Consider the following 13,722-nt stretch of genomic DNA (forward strand, 5'->3'; position numbering starts at 1 on the left):
ATTGTGGAGAGGAAGTAGAAGGAGCCTGTGGAGGCGGGAGGAGAGGAAGCCCTGGCTTAGTTGCTGCCCAGCTGCCTGTGGGGGTTGTGCATGTGCACCTGTGACGGTCCCAGCCCTTCTGTCACAGCACCTGGAAAATCTAGGACCCTAGGGCTGACTCTTATCAGTCTTAAACCAGAGTAAAGTTTTAGTTCTGTTATCAGGCAGAGAACTCTCACCAACTATATTTCACTGATGCCTTATGAAGTCACATTTCAAAAGCTGGTTCCATTATATTTGGAAAGGACTGACAGAGGCTATGGCCTGAGGGTGTGGTTCATCTGTGGTTTTCATCCATTCAGATTGTAGATTTCCATGGTGACTCTTGTCCAGCGTTTTCAGGGTTGGCAGTTGGTGAACTCCTAACAAGGGTTTTGTTGGGCGTCCCACGGGGAGTCTTGGAGAGCTACCTCCTAGGGTGTCTGGCCTGTTCCCAGGCCAGGTGGGAGGGCCTCCTGAGATCAGGCTGGTTGTACTGGCTGCAGTGAAAAGGAGTGGATTCCCACGGGACTGCATCTCTCAGCCTGTCCTCCCGGGGCATTTTCCTCTGAGGAGAGCTGGAACAGGAAATAGGCCAGTGACCGCCCTCCTTGGGCAGAGGCATGGGTGGCTGAGCCACCCGTGCCTCTTCCTGGGCTCTTACACTGTCACTGGTCCCTCATCAGAAGGGACATCCTAGCCTCAGGGTAGACCATGCAGAGTGGCCTGCTTCAAGTCACACTTATTCACATACAGGCATTAACTGCTTGTGGAAATCTGCCAGTCAAACGTCACACTTCTCTGAAACCTAGATCAAATTAGCCTCCTGTCCCCATTGTCTCTCTCAAGCTTGAGCCCTTAGAATATTTTTCTTTAATATTTATTTTTCAGTTTTCGGTGGACACATCTAACATCTTTATTTTACGTGGTGCTGAGGATCGAACCCAGCGCCCCGCGCATGCCAGGCAAGCGTGTTGCCGCTTGAACCACATCCCCAGCCCATAGAATATTTTAACTATTAGGAAACTGGTTTCATTAAAGATACGAAAAGGGAGGTTCAAAGAATTCCAGGGTCTTGGCTAGGATTGCTCCTCACTGTGAGACTCCAACCCAGGACCCCAGATACCTGGCCTGGTTCTCTGTGCTAGGTCCACAGGCGACCTCTTTGGTTTTATTTAGCTTTGTATCATAGTCGTTTGTTTGTTGCTTCTATGGAGACAGACACTGCTCGAGGGAGGACATGTCTAGCTCGCAGTAGCACTGTACCAGTGACACGGGGCCTAGGGGGTAGATGGTGGTTGAATTGAATAAGACGCAGGCCCTACCTCCAAGGAGGAGTGCTTGTGTGTGTGTGTGGGGGGGGCTACCCAGGCATGTGCACATTGGACAGCCTGTAGTAGGGGTAACACTCCAAGCAACCAGGAGCATATGATAGGCATCTAGTGGCTGAGAGTCAGGGACACTACACATGGGACACACAGTCCTGCACAATGAGGAATTGCCTCACTTCAAATGCCAATAGCATCCTGTGTAGAGGACTCTGCAAAGTTGGTGGAGTCAGGAGAGATGTAGTTGGGAGGATGAGTTAAAGGGTCTCTGGCCTGCCAGTCCCCAGGCTGACATGCAGGTGTGTACTCTCCCTGGACCTGGTTCCAGAGCCAAAAGCAAATGGTCCTTGGATCATTGTGATTTGGGTGTGGCAGGGCCTTGCACTTTTGCACAGATGATCTGAAGGAGGTTTGGGAAGTTGGTGATAGAGCCAGTGACCAGAGCTTGGCAAGAGGAGCAAGTCTAAGGTAGAGAAGGCCACCGGCTGGGTCCCCTGTCTCTCCCCAGTGACCAAAGTCTGTGAAATCTATCTTTGTCTGAACTTTCTCTGTCTCTCTGCCATCGAGGTCACGGTCCTTGTTTTACGGCCTCCACTGTCATTTCCACAGCAACTCCCTGTGATGACAAAACATCCCAAGGATTATGAAATCATTCAAGAGAAACGAAAGCATGAAAACAAAGACCTGGGGAACTAACCTCTGCAGGGATTTGCCTCTAAAAACAGGGCAGGGGGCAGAGGAATTCTCCAGGGGATGAGACCAGGGCCACAGTGAGGTTGCATTTCAGGCCTGTGGAAGAGCGGCTCTCAGCCCTTTCCCCCTCCCCTCTCCACCCTTATAGGGTTTCAGCCTCTCACTTAGAAATGTATCCAGGGCTGCCAATTTAGAGAAAGCAAGGTTCCCAAGACTCATTTCCCCTGGGGTGGGGAGGGGCAGGATAGAGAAAGCTCAGAATTTGGAGACAGAGATTCTCTAAAGAGGCCCTGGCCCACCCGCCACCAGCTGTGTGACCTTGAACAAGTTATGAACCTTCTGAGTCACTTTTCTTTAGTGGGAGGATAGTGACTCCCCCCACCCCTCGCGTGCCCATAGCAGAGCTGAGGCGAGTGAAGTCCCTGGGACCGTACTTGGTAAAATATTAAGTACCGTGCAAAGGAAAGATCCGTGGTGCTGGGATTTTCCACCTCATTGTAATTTAGAGAGTTGGATTTCCTAACACTTCCTGGAGTCTGTTTGTATTATTTTTCTTGGTAAACACAAACAAGGGATCAATACTAATGAATGTAGTTCTCTTTTGTTTCAAAGCCATTTCTTGACCCTGCTGCCTGGGAGCTGGTTAACTGGGCCCCCCTTGGGCTCCTCCTGCCTGGCCTTGCTAGGCTGCCCATCAATCTTCCCTTCCCTTCCCTAAAAAGCAAGTGAAAATAAAAGAATATGGAACCACTTAAGCCCCTTGATGGCATGGGCCTGCTTTCACATGGTGACAGTTCCCTCTGGGAGAGATGTGCCAGCTTGGGAAGGGATGGCAGGGAGTCGGGGCCACCAGCCTTGGTGGCATCCTTTCCCATCCACACCTTCCAATCCTGGAGCTTTCTGGAGACTCCTGCAGGTGGCTCCATGCTTCAAAAGAACAGGAAGAGTTTAACTGTCACCTCTGCTCTCTATAGTCCCCAGGTATTCATTCTGTTGTCAGCCACATGCGAGGGTCTCTCCCCATGAGGGCTGCGAGACCCTGCTCTTTTCTGTGTGCACCTCAGTGTCCAGGGCTTTGCAGGGCAGAACACCTTTCCAGCAGTTTCTTGTTGGACTAACAAATAGATGTCTCCTCTCTTGAACTGTGAGACTGAAGGCTTTGCTCAAGGTCAAGGCTTCCGTCATGGTGGGGTGGACATGTGGAGGTAATTTTGCTGCTTGTGTGGTTTTGGAATCAGGGAAAATCTGTGACTCTGATCAAAGACACACAGAACTGGATGGATGAGGCTATTTTTTCAGTTCTGTTGTTGGTGTTGTTTTGTTTAGGGATCGAACTCAGGGCCTGGTGCATGCCAGGCAGATACTCTACCACTGAGCCACATCCTCAGCCCTTGTTTTTAAATTTTGTGGTGTCCATGTGAAAACCCTGGAGGTATTTGTTGAAGTTTGGCTTATTGACTACTGGGAGCCTGTTCTCAACCTGGAAAATTCAGGGGGAAGCTGATTTCTGGCCTGAATGTAGTGGCAGCCAGGCAGACCTAGTGAGAGCAGCTGTTAGTATTGGTCTGTTATTGTTACTTTCCTTGTAACCAAGCAATATTTATTGAACACCTGCTGTACATTGAGGACCAATAGTAAGATGGACACTGTGCTTTACCTACGTTTAAAAAAAAAATTGTGATTCAGCAAATCAGATGTAATATAAAATTTATCATCTGAACCATTGTTAAGTGTAGAGTTCAGTAGTGTTAAGTATATTCACCTTGGGAGAGAGATCTCCAGAACTTGTTCATCTTGTCAGCCCGAAGCTCTGAATCCGTTATACAACAAATCCTTTTCTGCCTCGTCCAGGCCTGGTACCAACCATTCTACTTTTATTTCTATGAGTTTTACACATTTTTGCTCTTATATCTTTGAATAAAATTTCAAGTAATGTATTTTATTCCCATTTTACACATTTAGAAACTGAGAGTTTAATGAACCTAGTTAGGGCTTATAAATGACAAGTAAGTGCAGAGCTCGATTCCGGCTCCGACTTGTGTCCAGGGCCTGTGCTCTTTGTGAGGTACTTGCTGTCCTGCCCCCTGCCCGGACTCCTCAGTTGATTTCTGTGACAGTTCTGGAAGTGGCAGTGAACCTGTGGGCTTGATGCTTTGGCGGGGGGGGAGGATCCTGAGCTAGGATTGCAACCTGGAGTGCTGGCCCATTCAGAGTGTCCCTTGGTTTTTGTGTGGCTTTGATGAGGGGCACAACTGCACTGTTACTCACCTGACCATGTGGCTTCTCCCAGCACCTAGAAGGGTTTACTTTTTGGTCTTTGGGGAAGAACAGGGGCTGCCTCCTTGGGGCTTGTCTTCCTGGAGTACATTCCTCTCCTGGGATGTTGTGAAACCCTGCTCTGGTTCTTGGACTCATTAGCCCTGGTGGATATGGGGACAACAGTAGCCACATCAAGCTGTGGCTAAGTCGTGTGTGAAGACAGGGTTCCCTTCCTCCTGCTTCCCAGTGGAGCCCGCAGGGAGCTGGAGCTCACGCGGCAGGTCACCCTCTGCTTCCCAGCCTCAAGTCCTAACCCCTGGGGTTAGGCCAAACAGGCTCTCCCTGTGACCTCCCCCAAGCTGTCCTTTTCCAGCCAGGCCAGGGGACAGTACTTCTGGAGCCTTGGGTATGAATCACATGAGCATATCTTCAGGTCCGAAGGGGCCCCAGAAGACCAACAGTCCAAACCCTCATTTTGTGGAGGCTCCTGTACCGTGAGAGAGGCAGGGTTCCTAAGGGGTTAGAGCTACTGCCAGGCCCCTGACTGGCTGTCATGCCTTTCCCTGAGGGGGGTGGCCCCTGTAGCCCCGACACGGCTGCTCACACTTCATGCTCTTTTCATTGAACTTCTTGGGAAAGATGCTGCTCCAGGGAGGCCATCAGGTCCTGGGGGTCTGAGATCTGGAGTCCGAGCAGCCTGAGGGGGCTTGGCCTCCTGTGGTCAAGGGATGTCTTGGTCCGTTTCCTGTTGCTAATGACACGGTGCCACAAGATTGGACACGTTAGAAAGAAAAAAGGCTTATTTTGACTCCTAGTTCTTGTCCAAGATGGAGGGGCCGCATCTGGGGGAGGCCTTGCTGGTGGAGTCCTGAGACGGCTCAGGCATGGTGTCAGGAGTCGGGGAGCAGGAGAGGCCTGGCCAGACTGCTTCTATATCAGACCACCACTGAGACCACCTGCTAATCAGTAATCACGTGACTGCAAGAATCGGTTCACTCAGCAGAGCCCTGATTACCTCTCACAGTCCCACCTGGTCCCACCTCTTAGCGTCTCATAGTAGGGGCTGAATTTCCATATGAGGTTTTTTTTGGGGGGTGGGGGGTTAACCATACTCAAGCCATACCCAGGAGGCTGCCTTTGTTTTTTTGTGAAGTGCTGTCACCTTGCCCAGAAAGGACCTGGCACATACTAGGTGCTCATAAACATTGCTTCCCTTCACCTGTTATTTGTATTCATTTTTTTCCCTTTATTACAGGAAATTGAACCCAGGGGTGCTTAACCTCTGAGCCATATCTCCAGCCCTTTTTAAAAATATATTTTATTTAGAGACAGGATCTCACTAAGTTGCTGAGATTGGCTTTGAACTCATGATCCTCCTGCCTCAACCTCCCGAGCCGCTGGGATTACAGGCATGTGCCACAGTGCCCGGTTTCTGTATTCCTTCTTAATCCACGCCTTGCTGGTGTTCAAGCTCCAGGTTGCGTGAAGGAACCATGAGCTCCTGAGGTTGCACACCTGGGCAGGAGAGGCAGAAGAGAGGGGCTCAAGGACTTGGCCAAGCGAGGTGTGGCTCTCACGCCTATATTGGGATTGGTGGCCTTTTCACCTCTGGAGTGGCTCCCAGGTGCCAGGCGCTTGCTGGAGAAACATTTGCATGTTTAGTCTTACAGACCTCTTCCCCCCTTTCCAGGCAGGGCCTGCCGCTGCCCTCTTTGATAGATGGGGAAACCGAGGCTCTCAGTGGACCTGCCCCAAGGCTGCACAGCTCTGCCTTGCTGGAGAGGGTCCCAGCTTGGACAGTCTGGCCCCAGTCCCCGGTCTCCTGTCACCTGCCCTGTCCAGCCTCTCAAGGGGGACTGGGCCATGTGCTTCTTTGCCAAGTCTCTTTCTCTGTCTCCTGTTCTATAAAGTAACTGGCTGCCTTCTACCCAGGGGTCCTGGGGAATCACTAAAGGCAGCTTTTGACAAAACATCCTGCACAAACTTAAGTAGCTCTCTATTAGTTTAAAGAATACTTTTTTTTTTTTTTTTTTTTAAACTAAAGACTAAATCTTTAAATTGTGGAACTACCTTATTTGGGAGTGGCAACTCTCTGGCTGTTCTCCCTGACCAGGGTTCCAGGGTCACTTCCAAGAGCTGGTTTCCCCAGAGTCCTGCAGGGGGTGTCTTCCTGTTCCCTAGCTGGAGCCAGGCCTCAAGCCTGCTGCGGGATTTCCTGGCCCCTGTGCCCTTGGACCTGGGTCCAAATCTTGATTCTGTTCTTCACCCTTTCCCGGGAGAGGAACTCGGCGGGTGAGTGCTGTGAAATACTTCCCACAGGCCTGGCAGATACCAGTGCTCAGCTGTGTTAGCTGCTCTTATCATTGCTGCTATGATTAATGCTTTATTATAGTTATTTCAATTTGTACCAGTGTTTTGTATATATTAAAATATATTGTCATCAATAATAAAACCAGCACACTTACACCTGATCAGGTCCCTCAATCCACAGGATCCCGAGTGCCCTGCCTGCTCCTGGGAGAGCTGGCCTGCTCTGGTCTTAGGAATGTTTCTATCACCCAGCCCCACCCCTGCATGATGGCAAGCCACACCTGTCCCATCTTACCTGCCAGATCCTGAGAAGCTGAATTGTTCTCCATTGTGGGTAATAAAGTACAGCGTGGCTCCTCTGTCCACAGAGCTGCGCACCTAGGGACACACCTGCAGAGCAGATCGGGGCGGCCGCTCCACACCCGGAGGTGGAAGGCTTAGTTTCGAGATGCGGATGGGGACCCTGCGGAGGCTGTCACTGGTTACTAGGCCTGTGCTCTGACTTAAGCCTTCGCCAGCTGGGTCCTGCCCAGCCCAGAACCTGCCAACAGCTCACCAAGATTCGGCACTCCAGAAGGTTTCATTTTGCTGATTTATGATCAGCTTTCAAGAAAGGAGGCCACAAGGGGCTGGGACGCAGTTGGGTGGTAGAGTCCTTGCCCAGCGTGTGCGAGGCCCTGCTGTGAGCAGCGCTGGCGCCGTCTGCTGTGAGGGTGAGAACTCCCCCGGTGTTTTCTGCCGTGTGGCACGTGGTTTCTGGAGAGCTCGGCCCTGAGTTTGGGGCTGTGTGGTCATTTGAAGAGTTATGTATTAGCCAGATGTGGTAGCGCACACCTGTAGTCCTCGCTACTCAGGAGGCCAAGGCAGGAGAGTCCTGGGCGACCTAGTAAGACTCTGTCTAAAAACAACAACAACATTAAAACGCTTTATCTGTCAGTCTATCACACATGCTAGAAAAAAAGGAGAAGGAACACTTACAACCAGGGATTCGTCCATGTCATTACTCAGAATGATGTGAATTTATTAAATTGAATGCTGACTTCCTTTTAGGACAAGACAATAATCTTTAATCCTCGTTAAAGATGAGTAAATAAGAGTACAGGAGGCCTGAGGTTTCATGTGTGGAGCATGCAGTTAATAATTGGTCTTCTGATCCCTTAGCTGCTCCAAACCCAAGTTGCCTCTGATAGCTCCCGGGTTCCCTCCCTCCAGGTGGGCATCACGGCTGTCCATGACTCATCCCCACTCTGCAGTGTCCTGAGACGCCCAGTGTAGCTCAGTGCCGGAACTGCTCCAGAGCTCACCTGTGGGCCCCTCTCCTCCGTGCTGACAGATAATATGAGAAGTGTTGGTTTCCGCTTCTGCTCCTGTGCGCCCCTCATAGTTTTCCGATGCTCCTTGTCGTCCCTGGGATTGTAGGTTCCCAGCTGACCTCCTGTGGTTCTGAGGTCTCTCCAAGCTGGCCTTGGCCCCGGCTGTCCAGCTGCAGGTCCCATGGCCACTGCCTGATACGCTAGCCAGGCAGGTACTAGCCAAACTGCAGGCCACACGGTCCTCCAGAGCCAGACTGAGCTGGGGCGTCTGGGTGCTGCTGCCTGCAGACCTGTGCTCTATGCTGCCAGCAGGGAGGGTTCTTCCCTCTCCCCATTTGTTTGTCTTCATTTATATCTATTTGATCTCGTGGGTTATTATTTTATTCCGTAGGTTAAGATCCATCTCTGTCCATGTTATTTATCTTTTTGAGGTCCAAACAGTCCCAGATTTGGCCAGTGGCAGCCTGTTTGAGGTGGTCTTGTCTTTTTGACCCGGCCCTCCTCGTGGGGGAAGAGAGGCTGGTGTGTGCATGCCTGCACATGTGTATGCACATGGGTCTGCTCTCCCTGATTGCAGCCAGCCTGGGAATAGCCTGGCCTGTTACTTTTTTGCACATGCAAATCCTTCCCTGACTCCGAGCCTGGCTCCCATTATCTTTGGTATGGTTGTGGTATTTTGGCTACCCTCCCTGTAGGTAATGACCTCCCGGGGACACTGTCCTCCTCCAGGCCAGTGCTTCTCCAGCCCCTTCCTGTGCACTCCCCTCCCCACCTCTGTGGGAGGGAAGGGAAGCCTATGGCTTTCCAGCCAGGCCACAGGGAGGCAGAAGCTAGTTTCACTCTGTGGCCTCTCTCAGGCACTTGACCACTGAGCACTCCTCCAGCCTGAGAGGCGGTTTCTAGGCTGGAAGCCCTTGGCGCCCATCAGCCCCTGTGCCCTTCACCTTACACGCGATCTTTGCTGGCCTGGAAGAGTCCTGTGTTTCCATGGCAGCTTGTCCCTCTGTCACCACCTGCTATGGTCTGTCCCCCCAACATTCATATGTTGGAACCCTAACCCCGAGGTGATGGCATCAGGAGCCCGAGAGGCTCCTGGCCTCCTCCACCACGTGAGGTGCAGCGAGAAGCTGCCATCTGTGAGCCTTCACCAGACACCAGGTCTGCGGCGCCTCGTCTCAGACTTCTCAGCCTCCAGAAAGGTGGGGAATAAATGTCCATTGCTGATGAGGCACCGTCTCTGGAGTTTGCTGCGGCTGCCCTAAGGGACTCGGACACCTCCCTTCATGGTTCCCACGCTAGATGTTGAACTTGTCTTGCTCTTGAGTCTTCAGCCCTGGAGTGGACCGTCCATGTCACTCATGCTGGTCCTTGCACGGGCTCTTCTGGGGTCGGATAGCACGTGTAGAACTGAAGGCAGCAGACTTTTAGACCAGGGGAATGGCTTTCTCTCTGAGCAGAACCCTCTATCTCCAGCTCTGAAGCCGTGTCCAATGGCCCGCAGGAAGACGTATGTTGATCGGAGCTTCCCTTCCTGACATTCCAGTGGCAGAGCAACCCTGCCCTGGCCCATGCTCACCGTGGACTGACCCAGCAGCTGGCGGCTGAACTCTCTGAAAACTATTTCAGACACTCTAGACCCAGTGCCACCACAGTACAACTTAGGTTGTACCTTTTGTAACCTCTGCCGGTTGGTCTGAGAAGAGGGGTTTTATTTGAATCCCTCCATAGCCTGGGATGTCAGATGTCAGCCATCTGAAGCATACCTGGGTCACCAGGGAGTAAGGCAGAGAAGCCCCAGAGCTGGTGGTCCAGTGTGAATTTGATAGTGTATGAATGTCCTGAAGTTCGGCCTGCTGTCCGTGTCTGGGAGGCGGCTAGTCCTTTACTTAGCGCTTATTAACTCTCCATCTGTGCCCTGTTCTGACACCCTGGCTGTGTTTTAGTCTGTGGAGTGCCAGAGCAGAGAACTGGAGGGCTCGGGCAGGAGGTGGAGCGGGCCTGGGAAGCAGAAGGGAAGCCGACAGCCTGAGAGCAGGAGGGTCGAGACTGGGTCAGGAGTCCCTGGTCACGTGGCCTGGAGCCTCCATTCTCACGGAGGGAGAGGCTGGAGCCGGGGAGGGTGCCTGGCGGAGAGCCCAGGGCGGGGTGGCCTGGGAGCCAGCTCCTGACTTCACACACGAGTGTTGTTTTAGTGCCCTGGCGGCTGGGCAGGATGCTGATCAGATGTCATCGAGAAACTATTTAATTATGTTGAGGATTCTCCATTCAGAAGAAGTCAGGGAAGTGTCCAATATGCTTTGAAAAATAATTTCGTCCCAAAGAGCCAGAAATGACATCCTGTAGCCCGTGTGGGCAGATAAGTGTTTTCTGAAAAATTCTCCTTCGTTTTCCTCAGTGATGCCTCCTGAGCGCAGCGTGGGTGTGTTTCTGCCCAGGAATGAGGCTGGGCACGCCTGGGCCTCCAGAGCTGGGGAGCCACCATTGTTCTGGTCATCTCCATCACGTCCAGCTTTCCCTGAGCTGAGTTTAAGAGTCTCTTAAACATGTTTTCTTATTTATTTTGATTGCAAGGGCAATATGCATTCAGCATAGAGCCAGAAAAGGGAGACAAATTCCATGAAGAAAAAAGAACACTCATCATTTCACTTCTGAGAAGGAAGTGCTGTCAACACGGAGGCATTTATCCTGCGTGGTTTGCTGCCACATCCTCTGTGTGCCTTCATGGAAACGTACACTTCTGTGCACGTAGGCACCTGAGATCTGACTGTGCTAAAATAGCATTGACCCTACTTCCAGTTGGTGATGAACATGTCTGTCTCTAGATGCGTGAAGATCTACCTTATTTATTTATTTCTGTGGTCCTATGGATTGAAGCCAGGGGTACCTTACCACTAAATTACACTCCCACCCCTCTTTATTTCATTTTGAGACAAGATCTTGCTAAGATGCTGAGGTTGGCCTTGAACTTTCGATCCTCCTGTCTCAGCCTCCTGAGTGGCTGGGATTACACATATGTGACACTGTGCCATGATTTGGCTAGCAGTCCCTTGCTGTTGGACATTTTGGTTGTGACAGTTCTTTTGCATTATTGATTGTGGCTGGGATCTGCCTCCCCCTCCATTATCTCCTTAAAATAAACTCTTGGAAGTTCATGGCTGTGTCAGAGGAAAGAAAGGCTTCTCTGGTGTTCAGAGTGTGTTGCCAAAACTCCCAGACTGATTTTCCGCTCTGACTTCATGATGCCGGCAAGTCCATCTTGCCCGTAGTTTAGTATCGTCCAAATTGTGATGCCCAGACGACATCCCAAATTCCTGCCGTATCCCCCCGCTGGCTTCCACCCTCCTCTCTCTCCTTGCACAGACTTCTCTCTGACTGGGTGGGCACCGGGCTCCAGAGTCTTGTCCCTGGGGAATCAGCATGATGCTGGGAACACGGAGCGCCGGCAATGATGTGTGGGCACACGCGTGCGCGGGTCCAGTTTTATTTAGAGTGTAGCTGGGGAAGTTACCCTGGGCCTCCCCATCCTCGTTCATCTCGATGCTGAACATTCGACAGACGTTTCTGGCTGATCCTGGCTTAGGACCAAGTCCCAGTTGCCCCACCTGGCCTTGCGATCTGCCCCGTCTACTCTGCCTTCGTAGTCTTCCCTTCTCTAGCTACACTCCAATTCCACCACCTTCAGCTGATCCTCCACCACGCCAAACTCCTTCCAGATCATGACTCTTTCATACAGCGTCTGGCTCCCTATGCTGGCGGACACTCACCTTTTTCTTACTCTTCCACATTTGGGATGCAGCCAAGCGCTGTGACAAAGAACAAGGCTCCTAATGGTCAGGCTGGGGTTTGTACCGTGGTTCTGCCATACAGCAGCTATGCCACCTTGGACAAGTTACTCAGCCTCTCTGAACCTTAGTAAGGGGGATAATAATAGTAACCACCTCATGGGGTTGTTTGAGGACCAAATATGGCGATATATGGATAAGCACTCAGAAGAAATCCTGGCACACAGTAAGCATCAGCAAACACTTGCTGTCCAGGGCCGGCCAGCTGGCCTCCGCTTACTCACCCCTCACAAAGAAGATCTCCCTGACCCCGAGTCTGGGCCGGGAACTCCTGTTTATGCTCTCACGGCCATCCGTACCTTCCTTTTTAGCAGTGCCAGCAACTGTTACTACACACATCAGCATTTTGAAGATGTCTGCCTATTGCCTGAGACTATAAGCTGCACGAGGGACCTATCTCTAGCTCACGGCACAGGACTCGGGTTCAGTAAGCACCTGCTCAGGGAATGATAGTGACAGTCCCATTACTGTGCCTGTGAGTGGAGCAGCCACTCCTCCCGGAGGCAGAGCAAGCTGCTTGTGGCAGCCCTGGCTGCAGCCATGGCCAGAGGGCTCCCCGCAGGATCCCCCGTGTGTCAGGCCTGTGTCTTGGGCCAGCCTGCTCTTGGGGTCTTCTAGTGTGCGTTTCTCAGTGAGGGACCAGTGCAGTTTTTAAATTTCTAACTGGTCACATCGGAACTTTTGAGCATCCAATGAAATAAATTACTAGAAAGACGGAACGTGACTCCAGCCCAGGGTTTCCCAACATTGATGCTTGATTTTCGGGGCTAGGTAATCCTTTGACACAGAGGTCTGTCCCCTGTATTGTAGGATGCCTAGCAGCCTTGGCCTGTATCCACTAGTTACCTGTAGCACCTCGACCCCAAGCTGAACGGCCAAAAATGTCTCCAGACGTTGCTAGTGTCCCCTGGAGGCAAACGTCATCTCCGACTGAGAACCACTAATGAAGACTTGCAAAACAGAAGCCCTGATGTTCTGTGATTAGATTCAGCAGACGTCAGCTTCCTCTCTCTGATTGCTATAAAGGTTTTTAAGACCTTCCCCTGGGTTTCTGAACACAACTTATCACAGGCCAATGACCGACCCTTCCTGGACCTGGCCATGTGCAGCCATCCTGTGAGCAGCTCAGACCCTACTTCATAGAAGGGGAAACAGGCTGCTCAGGGCTGGCTAGAAGGTGCTGTTAACACACATGAAACTTCAGGGCATTTCTGAGGTCTTTCTCTCTCTCCCCAGCACCCCTGCCACAGATGATGTCATCCAGCCAGCTGCAGGCCTGAGAAACCTGCCCCTAGTGGCCTCTTCCCGCCATGATGACGCCATCGGCCAGGTCTCCACGGGTCTGACAGCCCAGAGGTACAGTGGGGGCTGAGACGGGGCTGGTGCTGGGACCCCAGGACACTCCCTGAGGCTGCCTCCCTCCCTTCCCTCTTATCTGCAGTTCTGCTCCCTGCCCCCACGCAGGGTCTGCATACCTGTCCCCCACACGTGCATGTCAGGGCTTGGCCTCTTCTCATGGCCTTGGGGACAATCTGAGGGGACTCTGGGGAGACCACCCTGCCACCACACTCACACAGCCCATTTTAGAGGTTCTCTTGTAACATTTAGGGGTGTCTATTGAAACAAGGGTCTCTGTGGAAACAGAGGCCTCCTGGACAGAGAGTGGCCATTGATCCTGCTTTAGGTGTGACTTAGGTCGCTGCCTTCTGGCCTCTGGGAGACAATAGGGTCAGTTACTTGTTTTCTTTGGTCTTTCTGTGGCACTCGGAGCAAGGAGTCGGCTGCATCTGAGGATAGGACCCAGGTCCTGCTGTCTTTACCTGCGCAGGTCCTGGGGTCCTGCCCTGTTCTTCTGCTGCCTCACCTCCTCCCACATCCTTGTCCCTGCCATTTGACCCCAGCGACACACACTGACCACAATTCTACTGTGCTTACCCTGGATTCAGCCTCATGCCGCCC

The 13,722-nt window shown here is 51.9% G+C and overlaps 1 protein-coding gene across 9 annotated transcripts in view; it reads left to right on the forward strand.

Moving 5' to 3' along the window:
• Positions 1–13,722, forward strand: part of Tacc2 (transforming acidic coiled-coil containing protein 2) — a 190,705-nt gene that overhangs the window by 83,696 nt on the left and 93,287 nt on the right. For 8 of the 9 annotated variants that reach the window (XM_077105524.1, XM_077105516.1, XM_077105517.1 and 5 more), the window contains one exon: positions 13,000–13,119. The exons of the other annotated variant lie outside the window; for it this stretch is intronic. In XM_077105524.1, the coding sequence (XP_076961639.1) occupies positions 13,000–13,119 (120 nt within the window). The remainder of the gene's footprint in view (positions 1–12,999; positions 13,120–13,722) is intronic. 9 annotated transcript variants of the gene reach the window in all.

This window comes from Callospermophilus lateralis, chromosome 15 (genome assembly GCF_048772815.1).
Source record: "Callospermophilus lateralis isolate mCalLat2 chromosome 15, mCalLat2.hap1, whole genome shotgun sequence".
NCBI classification, from domain to species: Eukaryota; Metazoa; Chordata; class Mammalia; order Rodentia; family Sciuridae; genus Callospermophilus; species Callospermophilus lateralis.